The sequence below is a fragment of the Antrostomus carolinensis genome, unplaced genomic scaffold (genome assembly GCF_000700745.2).
Source record: "Antrostomus carolinensis isolate BGI_N321 unplaced genomic scaffold, ASM70074v2 scaffold838, whole genome shotgun sequence".
Lineage (NCBI taxonomy): Eukaryota > Metazoa > Chordata > Aves > Caprimulgiformes > Caprimulgidae > Antrostomus > Antrostomus carolinensis.
Genome location: NW_010334844.1, coordinates 36,598 through 49,778, shown reverse-complemented (window position 1 = coordinate 49,778; position 13,181 = coordinate 36,598). Strand labels below are relative to the sequence as shown.

General features: G+C 44.3%; 1 protein-coding gene across 1 annotated transcript in view; it reads left to right on the top strand.

The window, feature by feature from the left end:
• PTGFRN (prostaglandin F2 receptor inhibitor) overlaps positions 1-13,181 on the top strand; it is a 40,073-nt gene that overhangs the window by 5,281 nt on the left and 21,611 nt on the right. Inside the window, exons 4-5 of the mRNA XM_029086571.1 lie at positions 1,388-1,771; positions 6,333-6,758. Of these exons, the coding sequence (XP_028942404.1) occupies positions 1,388-1,771; positions 6,333-6,758 (810 nt within the window). The remainder of the gene's footprint in view (positions 1-1,387; positions 1,772-6,332; positions 6,759-13,181) is intronic.

Sequence of the window (13,181 nt, the reverse complement as noted above, 5' to 3'; positions counted from 1 at the left end):
GAGATCCTTCCCAGCCAGTGGACTTTGCTTTACCAGTGAGGTGATGCTGGCTGCCCTGGGTTCAGTTGGGCCGCTCTGCACTATCAGGTGGTGAGTGGTGAGATGAGTCTTGCTTGGTTTTATTGGCAATAGCTCTTACTGCTCAGTTTGGCTCTGGCCTTTAGATGTTGTCTCTCCTTGCTGATGATAATCCTAGAAAGCTTTTACAGATGGGTACCCATTATGTAGTAGAATGTAGTTTTATGCACAGCTGCCTGTTTAAGGCAGGAATCTGTATTCTTGCTCATGCTCATGGTTGTAGATCTGCTGAGAAGATCCACCGCTGTAGCAGCCCTGTCTACTGACCTCAGTTGAGACTTCAAGAGAAGCTGCATTACACACTGTGGAAACAGTGCTGCACTGAGATCCAAATCTAATCTTTAGGCAGTGCAGAATGAGGGAATGAACAAGTGAAGACATGAGGTGGCCAGGTAACCTGGTGAATGATAACAACACACACAGCACTCCTGGTTCACCTCTAACCAGTAATTAAGGCCAGCTTGTGCACTCCTGGTCTTGACTCTTCCATCCAATGGCTTTTTTTTAAATAAAGCTGTTGCCAGCCTGGTAACCTACAGAATGCAGAAGGTCCTGTTTGAATGCTGGCTATGACCATATGTGCTACATATATTAAAAATAATCACTGGCCAGTGGAAGAGTTTGTTAAATGTGTTTTAAGTGGCTGTTGGCATAGCTTTAAAGTCCCCAGTGTGTGTTGGTCAGAGCAGCAAGTGGAGGAGTCAGCAGTATAAGGAGTTATTGCTCCTTTCTTTTTGCTTCCGTTTTGTGTTTCTGCAACACAACACCTGAGGTGTCAGTGGCTGCTGACACAACATGTGGCCATGGCTGCTTCTCTTCTGAATCTGTTCTGTTGGAGGAGCTCAAAACCATCTCAGCAGAAACCAAGTTGAGTTCTAATGTAGTTCCTAGTGATTTCAGTGGACATTTTCTCTTCAGAGAGATACTCCCAAAACACCCTGGTCCTCCTGTGAGAGTGGAAAATCCTGTATATGTTTTCCTGCTGTGTGAAGATGATCTGTAGTCTGTGATTGGGACAAAGCTTTCATGGACCAGTTGCTGTTAAGTTATAAAAACCCTGTTCTCCCTCCCTTCCTCCCCCTGCCCTCATCACACATCCCTTGCTTGACTGATAATGTGTACTTCCCTTATAATAGATCATGCAGCTCAATATCCAACAGGCATTTGAAGGCAGGGCTACTGAGCTACTTCAGAAGCTTCTGTAATAGAATGTGAAGTCCTGGGTAACTTACAGTGGACTCTTAAAAAGAAAAAAAAAAAAAATTAAAAAAATATTTTTTGTTTGAATTTTTGTCTCTTCATTTCTAAGCTCTAGATGTGGTCATCTCGACAAGCAATGTGTCTGTGACTGAAAGAGACTCCCTGGATCTTACATGCAACATCACAACAGACAGGAGTGGTATTTTCCAAGCAGAGGTGATGTGGTATTTTTCTGTCTCACCTGATGATACCTTGTCAGATGCTCAGGTTTTGCTGAGCGTGGACCGTGATTCTGTTGTTAGTGATTCAACTCTCATCAGCCTGAGCCATGTAGACAGGAACTCCTATCGCCTCTTGGTGCGTGATGTGGATGTGGAAGACTCTGGCTACTACTTCTGCCAAGCAGCTATCTGGGTACCACTGCACAACGGGAGCTGGCATAAGGTGGTGGAGAGGACATCTGCACCAGTCAGTGTGGTGGTGACAGCATTAGGTGAGTGATTCTGCTTTCAGACTTCATGGCTAACATACCACTCATTCCTTGGTTCTATCAGAAAAGGGAGAGGACCTTGCAGAATGTCTTCTGTGCAAGTTTCTCTCTTGTTTGCATCTATCATCTAGATGTAGGGTATCTGTCTCTCACATATAAAATATGATCTGTCCTATGGGGTTTTGGGTTTGTACATTATAGGGTTTTAGGATCTCTTACCACATGTCCCACCCATGCACTCCACTTTCTGGTGTCATTGAACAGACTGTGACTGGGAAACAGAATTTAAAAGCTTGTCTTGTTTTCCAGCTGCTGAAGCTGCCCCTGTTGTTACGTTGTCACCTTTCACCTCCCTTGTACCATTAGCAGGGCTCTAATCCAGCAACAGGCTTTGTCTCTGAGCTCTGAACACAGCGATATCAGATGCTTCCCCTGATTTTTGAGTCATATACCATAAAAAATTATTTATAAAGGAAACTTCATAATGAACTCTTAATAGCTTTCAAAGTTGTTGGGTTTTTGTTTTGTTGTTTTAATCGCTAGAGAGACACCACAACCTTCTGATGGATTTAGAATGGAACATCACTTTATACTGCTTTATTCTCCTCTCTCAACACACAGGTCCATTTTACGAGACCATGTCACATAGCTGTTGAGTAGTGGGACTGAATGAGAGACACCTGGCTTGTGGCCAATGCTGGCAGTGTTGATTAGCATAGTGGCCACTAAAACAGATTTTCCTGCAGTATTTAACATCCCAGTCAGTGTGGTACATTTTCCATCATTCAGTTCTAGAGATGAGTGGATTTTTAGGCTTTTGGACAAGCAAAGGATTATTTGTGCACTTGAAGTTGTGGCTTCCATATGTTACTTCAGCATTTCTGTAGCAAGTTCTTTTAGTTCACTAGTGGGAGGGGGGGAAAAACAACTTAAACAGAAACTTGATGATATCTTCATTCTCTCCTTCTTTTATTCCCCAGTTGTTCTTGGTGGTTTTCCCTTCTTACAGCTCTAATACTATCAGTGTCCACGTTTTTTTTGCAAGGGGCTGGTTAGAAGCAGCTGTGTTTAACAGCTGTTAAGACTTGTTGACTGAATGAGGAACAGAAGCTGTAAGTAAGAGATTCAACAGGCTTATCTGATCTACCTGGCCTATATGAACAGGCTGGCAGTATATTTACACCCTTTTCCCAAGACAAATCTGTTTTGGAGATCCACTGTCTCCTCTGCATGCTGCAGGTTGTAAAGCTTTTGCTTTGTATTATCTCGGCTGAACTCTTAAGCTTTGGAGATCTTTCTTTATGCAAGTATCTTTAGAAGTAAAGTTACTTGGGAGAAAAACTAAAAATGAAACTCCAGCAAAACTTCTAAAAAGCCTGTCATTTTAGGGATAGGTCCAGATAAGTCCGCCTACCCATCCTGTCTCCTCGTTTAATCTTGGAGAGAAAATAGCTTCAATTTAGAAGCAATGAAACTCAAGGTGGTGTTGCTGGGTGCTTTAGGTAAGGTATCTGCATCTGCTAAAATTCACAAAGTATTGGTTGTATTAGAAACGTGAACGAACCTAGATGTGAGCTGGGAGAGAACTGGCAGAGCTCTAGTATTTGGTGTTTGTTGCCACCTTTAACTGGGTGCAAGTATCTGGGCCTAGACCATCTCAGTGTACTTGTTCAGAGCCTCTTGTCATCAGAAACTGGTGGTACTGTCCAGTTACAAAGGCAGAGCTTTTCCAACATAAACCTACTGAATGAGACCACTCTGAAGCCTGCTTTTCAGAAATAAAGTGTCACAAGGTTAAATCCCAGTGACAATGGCTTTAAATTTTGCATTTTAGCATTGTACAGAGCAGTTGAGCCGTGGCCATTTCCCAGTAGACTTGGAATGTGTGCTAGGAGTGCACAAGTGATGAATGTCTTCATTTCCTGTCCTCATTCAAATTCCACTTTCAACTTGTGAGTGTACCCTCCTTCCCCCACGCGTGTGCGTGTGCATGTTCATGTGTGCACGGGTGCCCTGCACGCTCATGTACTCTGTCACAGTGCCTGTGCCTGTAGGACTGTTCCTTACTCCTTCCATTCCAATGTGATATTATTTGGGAACAAGAGAAAATAAAATCTGCTCTTCAGCAGATGCTTGGTTGCTAGGGCAAGGGAAAGTAGAATAAATTTTCATCATTTGAGGTTTTCGACTGCATCCAGAATTCACCAATACCTCCTCTTTAATGGAAGTTAAGAGCTGCTGGAGTATTAAGTCATTGAACTGTCAGTGAAGCTGTTCTTTGACAGCTGACAGAGTGGAGGAATGAGGTTTATCCACCCAGCCTTTTATTCTTTCTAAATCCTCTGTTTGAGTGTCTGTCAGGGTGAAGTGCCTAGCTGGAGTGGTGCTGTCAAAGCCAAAACTCTCTTCTTTGTGGTCCTTCCCCTGCCTGCAAATAAAACAAACCTGAAGTGATTTTCTAAGAAGTCTTAATTTCTTGCAGCTTTTCCCATTTGTGTTCCCGACTAGAGAAGAGTTTCTGCTTTCATAGTCTTTGTTGCTGTGAAAATATTAATTGGTTTTAAAGTCTCTTTTTGTGGGGGAGAAGGGAAGGCAAAGGAGGATGATAAGAAAATTGCAAAGTGTGAGCAATATATCATGAGACCCTGCAGAAAACAATAAGAAAATTGCAAAGTGTGAGCAATATATCCTGGAGAAAACGAGTCTTTTGTGAATGAGACAGGAAGAGTAGCGTAGCTGTAGGATCTATGGGGAGTTACACCAAAAGTGGGCTTTGGCCACCATTAATAATCGATGCCTTGGTTACAGCAGAGGAATTCTGTACATTTTCTTTTTTATTTTGCCTTACTTATACAGGAAATGCACAGAAATCTACACTTATGTTCACCTGTAGTAGGTACTACGGACTTAGGTAAACAATACTTTTATGTTTGCGTGTTACCTCACACTGCAGAAACTCACCATCGATATCACTAGATACTTTAGTGTCTGGTGTGCATTCATGCCCTTGTTCTTGGTAGATGCAAGGACGCTGCAAGCAGAACACTTACTGGTGAGACATCCTTTCTGCAAGCTGCCATAGCAGCAGCCAGTTTGCTTCACACAATTGTTTTTATCCTTTGCATCTGAAATCCAAAAGTGCATGCGCACACAGTTTGCCTAGCATTTCTATTAAGATGCTTTATTATCTTGGATCACTGGTGAGCTAAGCCTAAGTTTTAGCCTTGGATTGCCTTCTCTGTCCTAATTATAGCTTCAGTTAATTGTTTCTAGCAGGGCAAAATGCCAAATAAAACATAAAGCATGAAATAAATATAGAGCGCTGAATACACTTAGAATGGAAAAGCTGCGTGATGAGTATTGGCCGAACAGTTGGAAAGCTAGTCTTTTTTTCTGAATTATAGTTGGCAGCAAGACAGAAAAATATTCTAACACTAGTAAATAAATATGTATTTCCTTTGTGGTGTGAGGTTCTTGCTGTAATCTTTTTCCTTCACTATCTCTGTAGTCTGAGAGAAAATAGTCATGCGGGCTGCCTTATCGCTTTCGGGCTTTGGACAGCCAGCTATTTCAGATTTAAATACAACAGCTCCATTCTTAACTCATGAATTTCAGGCACTTCTTTTCAAGCTTGAGGTATTCCAGCCTCATAGCAGTGCAGCACGTACTTCTCTGCTGAAACTGTGGAGCTCTTGTGACCCACAAATCTTAGACTCTTAACCTACTTAGTATTTATTATGCTGCTCACTGAAATTTACTGTGCACTGCTGTCAGTGCTGCCTGTGGCCAGTGCCAGTGGTAGTGCCCCATGGCCCCTGGTTTTGGTGTCTGGGTGGGTGAGGTGCTTGGGTTTTGGGTTTGTTTTTTTTTTTTAATGTTCTTACACTGTATTGTAGAGACATGATGGGATGGTTAAGTATGGAAAAGAAGGCATTTCAGGATGGGAAATTGCCTGTTATCCTGGCAAGAAGTTGGGGAACAGGAACAGGTTGCCCATGGAAGTTGTATATGCCCCTTCCCTGGAAGTGTTGAAGGCCAGGCTGGATGAGGCTTTGAGCAACCTGGTCTAGTGGAAGGTGTCCCTGCTGATGGCAGGGGGGTTGAAACTGGATGAGCTTTAAGGTCCCTTCCAATCCTAACCATTCTATGATTCTATGAAATGGGTTGTCTCCTGTTGCTGCAGGCTGCCCCAGGCATTTGAACAGGTACAAAAGGTGACTGGCTGGGCTGAAACTGAACCCTCCTGGTGGGTTCTTGGGGCCAGGCCTAAAAAAGGGAATGATTTTGCTCAACAAGATTTGATTTTTCTGAAATGGTCTGACTAGACATATGAAATGCAGGCCTAGTGGTACTTGTGTCTGACTGGTGCAAGTCAGAGCTGGAGTCCAAACTCCCAGTTCCCAGGTCTTGTAAGAAAAATGCATATTCTGGCACTTGGCTTCTAGCTCAGGTGCTTTCACAGACCGGATGGTAGAAGTTAGCAGTATCTCTTAATAACTTCTGGCACTTCCTCCCTTCTGCTGGTGGCTTCTAACCTCTTTCTCCTGGGTTTCCTCTCCTGCAGAGCCGGAGTATGGAGTGTTTCTGAATGCCTCTAAAACACCCAAGTTTTCAGATGACCCCACAGAGCTCCATTGCAGGATCACAAATGCCCAGGACACCGAAGCAAACATCCGCTTCACAGTTTCCTGGTACTATCGGCAGCGCCTGCGCAGTGACGACGTGGTGACAGAGGAACTCCTGGCCACGATGGATGCAGACTGGACTCTGCTGCTTGGGGACAGGAGCAGAGAGCGGACTCAGAACGGGGAAATAATCTTCTCTAAAAAGGCCGTTGACATCTTCAGTTTACGAATCCAGTGGACTTCAGAAAGCGACAGAGGGGATTATTTCTGTGTCATCTCTGCGTGGAGTAGACACCGTAATAACAGCTGGGTAAAGAGCAAAGATGTGGCTTCTGCATCTGTCAGCATTTTCTGGGCTACACAAGGTAGGAACCTTGTACCTATTCACTGAAAGACCCGAATAGCTGAGATAGTTCTCTCTTGAGTAGGCCTGTCAGTAAGAAGGCTTGCTAATGGCCTTTGGGAATGGGGTTCTGTGTTATGAAGAGTGAAAAACACTACTACCTTGTGTAAAGGTCTCTTATTTAGTAACTCTTCACCCAGAGGGTGGTGGAGCACTGCAACAGGCTCCCCAGGGAGGTGCTCATGGCACCAAGCCTGACAACGTTCAAAAAGCATTTGGCCAACATGTGCCCTCAGGGACATGGTCTGAATGTTGGGCTTGTCCTGTGCAGGGACAGGAGTTGGACTGGATGATCCTTGTGGGTCCCTTCCCACTCACAACATTCTATGGTTCTATTTAACAGCACTCACCAGTTTTATGCAACAGTTTGGAGTGGAAGTGCAAAGCAGAGATACGTCAATCAAACTGTGCTGAGACTTCCAGGAGCCAGGCTGTCATTGTGGCAGGGGTGGCATCCAGCAGTGATGCTGGGGTCACTGCCCTCTTTCATGGCTTGGAGTATTTAGGTCTCTCTAGGATGCATCTTGCTGCTAGCAACAGGGTTGTCTTGAGGTGAAAAGAGGAGTGTCACTCACTTTAAGTCTTCTATGTCTGACAATTTGAGAGGTTTTTTTTCTCTCTCTTTAGAAGACACTTCTGAGGAAGTTCCTGGGTGTAGTAATACCAGAGTATCAAAAAATTAGTGGGTGGCAGAGCAAAGTGATTCAGTGATTTGCTTGGATCTGGACCTCTTTTTTAGGCAGAATTGAACTAGCTCTGGTCAATAGTTAAACCAACTCTGGGAGCATTTCTTGGAAGCTAAATAGAGTTACCTGAACTGCCTAATGTTGGTTTAAAAATGGGTGTATGGATGTCCTGTAGAGTGATACCGTTTTGGCATAGGTGTGAGGTCATGCCAAGAGGGTCTGTTGGACAGAGACAGAAGGAATAGGGTAATCTAAGATGTAATGTCTTTGGCAAAAATCTGTGCTTAGCTAAGCTGGATTTATCCTGATAGATTTGTTTAACAGTCTAGCTCAGGCAGCCACAGGCAGAGAGCTATATTTCAGAGACTAGTCGTTTGAAATCAGTTGAAAGTTGTTTAGAGATAATCCCTAAACAGAGAGTGGAGAACTTCTGCTGTGATTCTGCTTCAGTAGAGAGAGAAATGGTGGGCTGCTTGCTCAGTACTCATCCCCAGACTAAGGGTGGTCCATGAAAAGGTAATTTTAAAATTTTTTATTTTGTTTTATTTTTTTTCACTGAAGCTGGCTTCTCCAGCAAGAGTGAGATCTCTCATGAATGCTGAGTGCTGGTCACAATTAGTTCAGTTGTTATGCCCCGACACGGAGTGTGTGTGTATGTGCATGCACGCGTAATGGATGATTGCCTTCAGAGCAGCTCGAGAGACCAGCTGGAGCTGAAAAGTCTCAGTCTGTGTTGACATTTCTGAGGGAAAACAAACCGTGACAGGTGTGAACATTCCCTTGTTTCTGGTTTTATTCCAAAAACTCTCCTAATTTTGCAACACAAATGTAAATGTTATAAGTCCCCATGCTGGAAAGTTTATTTTCTTGGCAAAACTTGGAGTTGGGGGATTTATGATGTGAAAGTGAGCTCTCCTGCAAACACCTTCTCCTCCTGAGAAAGCATGTTCTATGTATATAAGGAAGAGGAGGCAATATATAGGTTTGATTTCCTCTTCTTCCCTTCCACCCCTCATGCCCCCCCTTTTTTCAGCAGTCCAGCCCCCAGATGCCTTTCTCTGCATGCCCATCCCCTTTCTCTGCCATATCCTATTCCTGCCAGCAGCCCAGTGCTGTAGCCAGCGACTATGAAGGAGTTAATCTGCTGCTGCCTCTGCTCTCTGACTGTTGTTTTGACAAGTATCTCTGGTGATTTGAGTCCCTAACTGCTCCCAGTGCTTATAAAAGCCAGCAGCCAGGCTCCCACGTGTTTGCCTAAGGAGAGAACAGAAATTTGCTTCTTCCTTGGATAGCGTGTGCCTACATAGAGGCTTTTCTTCCAACTATTTCATTACTCGTGTTGTCTGTGTGAACTTTAGAGCAGTGCTCAGAGGAGGGGGTAAGGACTTCAGAGAAATCCCTCTTTGGAAAAGATCACCCTGAGTTTTTAGGAGAAATGGTTTTATGTTGTGTTAGGGGGTGTTCAGGATAAGGAAACCTTTGCTTGAAATGTAAACATCGTGAGATGTCAAAGTCCTTTTTGTTTGTGTTGTATAATAAGTTGTATGTTTGCCCATTTTAACTTGAATTTTTAAATCTTGTTTCTCTGTTTTGCTCTGTTGGGACCAATAATACTCACGTGTCTTTCTGCTTACTCAGCTTTGCACATGCAGCCAATGGCTATCAGAGATCACCGTTGGTTTTGACATGGTCTGCCTGATTAATTTCTTCCCCTCTTTCTTCTACCCTCTCCTTCTCCAAGGTGACAAAGCATCTTTATGTCACCTCAAAAATGAAAAGCATCAATTGTTGTTTTTTTTTTTTTCTTATTTAGAATACAAATTCCCATCAGTTAAAAAGGTGTAAAGGAAGAGAGGCAGCCTTTTTTTGCCTGGTTCTCTAGATGATTTTCCACCCAGAAAAAAGTTTGCTAGTTTAAATGATAATTTTATTTATTCATTTAAGTGTGAGTACTGTGCCTGTATTTAAAACACTGTTGTTTGCAGTGGAATGCAGAATCAGTGCTTGTTTCCTAATAAACCCATGTTGTCAACTTTGGATCTTCATGGAAGTCTTTGAAAAAGAAACCGTTATCTTTTAATTGAAATTCCAAATCCCAAAGGTACTATTATTTGAGGTTTTGTTAATACTTCTGTTTTTAATTTACAAAGTAATTGTATTTAACATCATGTTACTTGTCCTAAATGCTTGCCCAGGCCTTCCCATCACATGTAATTGGGAGCAAGGGCATCTTAAACTTTCAGGAAGCTCTGTGAATGGAGAACAGGTGATATTTCTGCCACCCGCTTGTCTTTACCATTGCTGGTGTATAGTAGACACTGCTGTCCTGGTTTGTAGCTGGGCCAGAGCTGGTTTCTGTTCAGCAGCTGGAACAGTGCTGGGGTTTGGGTTCAGCTAGGATTTGTTAGGAGAGAAACACTGAGAACATCCCAGTGTTTGCATTTGTGTCCCTGGGAGTGAAGGACTTTGTGTTTGTCCGTCTGCAAGGGCAAGATCGAGGAATATTGCCATGGATCAGCTCCATGGGCATTGGGCTCTGCCAAGGGGCTGTTCCATCTCCTGTCCCCCATGGGCAGGAGATCCATGAGGGGCTCTTCCTCTCTTGCTCTCTCTGGCTTTCGCTCGGGCTCTGGCTCTCCCGGGATTGCGGTTTCGGGTCGGGATTGTGGCTCCTCCGGGATCGTTATCTGGGAACGGGCCTGGCTTGGTCAGCAGGTGGTGAGCAATGGCACTGGGTGTCACTCATTTGCATATTTTATTACTATTATTATTATCATTACTATTTTTATATCAGCGTTATTTTAACTTTTATTTTCAATGATTAAATTGTTCTTATCTCACCCTACAAGTCTCCTTACCCTTACCCCCAATTCTCTCCCCTGTCCCCTGGGGCTGGGGAGCAGTGAGTGAACGGCTGTGCTGGCTGCTGGCCCAGTGAAACCACCCCAATTGCATAGTACAGACACCCAGTTCCTCCTGAGTGAAGAAATTCCCATACCCATGGCACCCAGCTGCCAGGTGTGAGCGCCGATGTGGGTGCAGGAACACAAAAGTGCGTTCAGGTAGCTCAGTTGGGTTTACAAGCGCTGATGAGGGGTGGTTGGGCTCCCCTCGCCCATGGCTGTGTGAAGGTGCTCTGTTTCTGCTCTCTGTGTGGCAGGGCAGCAGGTTGGTGAGGATGCTCTGGTTGTGCCCACGGCAGTGGGGACAGCCACTGCATTGCACGTACACGTGTCAGGCAGCGTGGGCCTTAGCGTGCCTGCTGTGTTTTCAGAGCTACTGGGGCTGTGATGGTACCTCAGGGTGTTGTATAGTCTCCTTCTCCTACGAAGGCAGAGCTGTCATTACCTTAATGTCTGTTGCATTCCCTGTACTTGCAATCTAGCTAGTGCACTGGGGGATGAAGAAGCCTTTATGAATATTGAGATGGCATGACTGGAGGCTGCTGACGAGACGTTAGGCTCTGAGGTCGCTGTTAGCCGTGGCCGTTGTGCTGCTTTTCGCACCGACATCAGTGGAGTGCAGGGAAGGCTTTTGTTGTTTCCTAAAGTCTCCTTGTAGCTGTCAGGCTTCACTAGCACTTTGACTGGCTTAGGTTAGGTGAAAACTCTTTTTGGTCACTACCCAGAAAGTACTCTTAAATCTGAGGACCCACTTTGTGGTAAAGAGCAGGAGAATTATTGTGTGGTTTAGCCACTTGGAGTGGCCAGTGATGGAAGGCAGAGGCATGCACTGCCAGGCTCCAAAGTACACTTTATACTCAAATTTTATCTGAATTGTTTGGCTAGGATTTCTTCTGCTGCTAGCCCTCTGTCTTGGAGTGGGGCCCAAACTGGTTATAAGCTTTGGGTATGGTTTACTTAGGATCTCTTCCCCAACTGCTTTCCAACACAAACTCTGCTGATCACAGCTCCCGTATATGACTGACTGTTGTGTGTTTTATTGTGCTTTTCATTCATGGAGCTTTACAATCCCTCTGCATGGGATTTCACGTGTGTCTGCGGAGGGGCAAGCGTGCAGGGTGGTGGTCAAGACATAGATATGGCCTCCTTGGCAATTCTTGGAAGATCAGAAATGAGATCTTAGGATGCGGTTCTTGGAAGAAAATGTTCTTTGACCTCTCTGGCCCATGTTACGCTGTAAAATCTGATGAGTAGTTTCTGTTAACATAGGAAACATGAAGAAATTTTCCTTTCCCACTTCACTTTTCTTGCAGATGACTGTTATTTCTAACCCTAGTGCCAAATCTTTGGTTTCTGCTCTTTCCCATAATGTGCACTGTTACACACAGAGACAACTACACGCTTTTCTAGGTGGGGGTGATGGAGTGCTAATTACATTTTGTCTGCTGCTTCTGAAGGAGAACAATTTTGGCACAGAACTGTTCTGTTAAGAATGGCAATCCAGGCTTTTCTGGTTGGTAGGATATGGGGCTTTTTTTTGTTGTTTTACTTTACTACACGCGCAGGTCTTCAATATTATTGCAGATTCAGAAATGTTCCTTTGATTTTATTTTTTTTCCCCATTTTCTTGCAAGAAGAAACATTTGGCACCTGTATGTGCTAGTTTTTGTGTCCCCTGCTCTATTCTGGTCTGCATTTCTTATGGTCTCACATAAGAGGAGGTGCCTCTGCCTTTTTAATTCATCCAACCTAAGGAATTTTGGGTTTTTAAAAAGTAGAAAAATCCTTTGAAGGGGCTTTCATAAGAATACATCTCACTGTTCTCTGTTCAGCATCCTAATTTCTAACTTTTGAATTCTACCACTGTTCTCCAGCTGCACCTCTGGGCCTCATGTTCTCTTCCACAAACTCTACAGATAGCATTTCTGCTCCTGTCACATGCTACCACCACTTCTTTCTTCTTTTCTTTAGCTAAAATAACTGGTAAAAGCAGCATTTTCTGTTGCCCTCAAATGGAAAGTCAAGAAAGGATGTCTAGGAACCAAGTTTGCTCTGTCCTTCCTGGGGACAAGACAGTCCCCTATGTATTGCTGCCTGACCTGTGGCTTGGAGAATAGTTCATAAGGCATTTGGAGCCCAAATAGTAGCAAGAGTTGTTTCTTCTCAGCTACAACTGTACTGCTCTGATCATGTGAAGGTATTTGTCTTAAGTACATGTATGAGAGACCAAGTACGATTGCTTTGTCAGTGTCTAGGACTCGGCCTTCTCACTTGAAGATCAGCAGCACAAAGAATGTTTGCATCAGGAAGGATTTTTGCCCAGAGCCTCCTCACAAAGCCTAGAAGGAGCAAAATGTGGCAGAGAAGTATGACCAGCTGTTTGTGCTTCTGCTTTTGGAGCAAATATATAATTGTCTACTAGATTCCTAAAATATGTATCGAGCTGGTCTGTGCTGGGTGCCTAAATGCTGCAACCATACTTGGGGGTACTGGGAGAAGAGAAGCTCAACATGAGCTGGCAATGTGCACACACAGCCCAGAGGCCAATAACCTGGGCTGCACCCAGAGCAGCGTGGGCAGCAGGTCGAGGGAGGGGATTCTGCCCCTCTACTCCGCTCTCCTGAGACCCCACCTGGAGTACTGCGTCCAGTTCTGGAGCCCCCAACACAAGAAAGACATGGACCAGTTAGAACAAGTCCAGAGAAGGCCATGAGGATGATGTGAGGGCTGGAGCAGCTCTGCTGTGAGGACAGGCTGAGAGAGTTGGGGCTGTTCAGCCTGGAGAAGAGAAGGCTC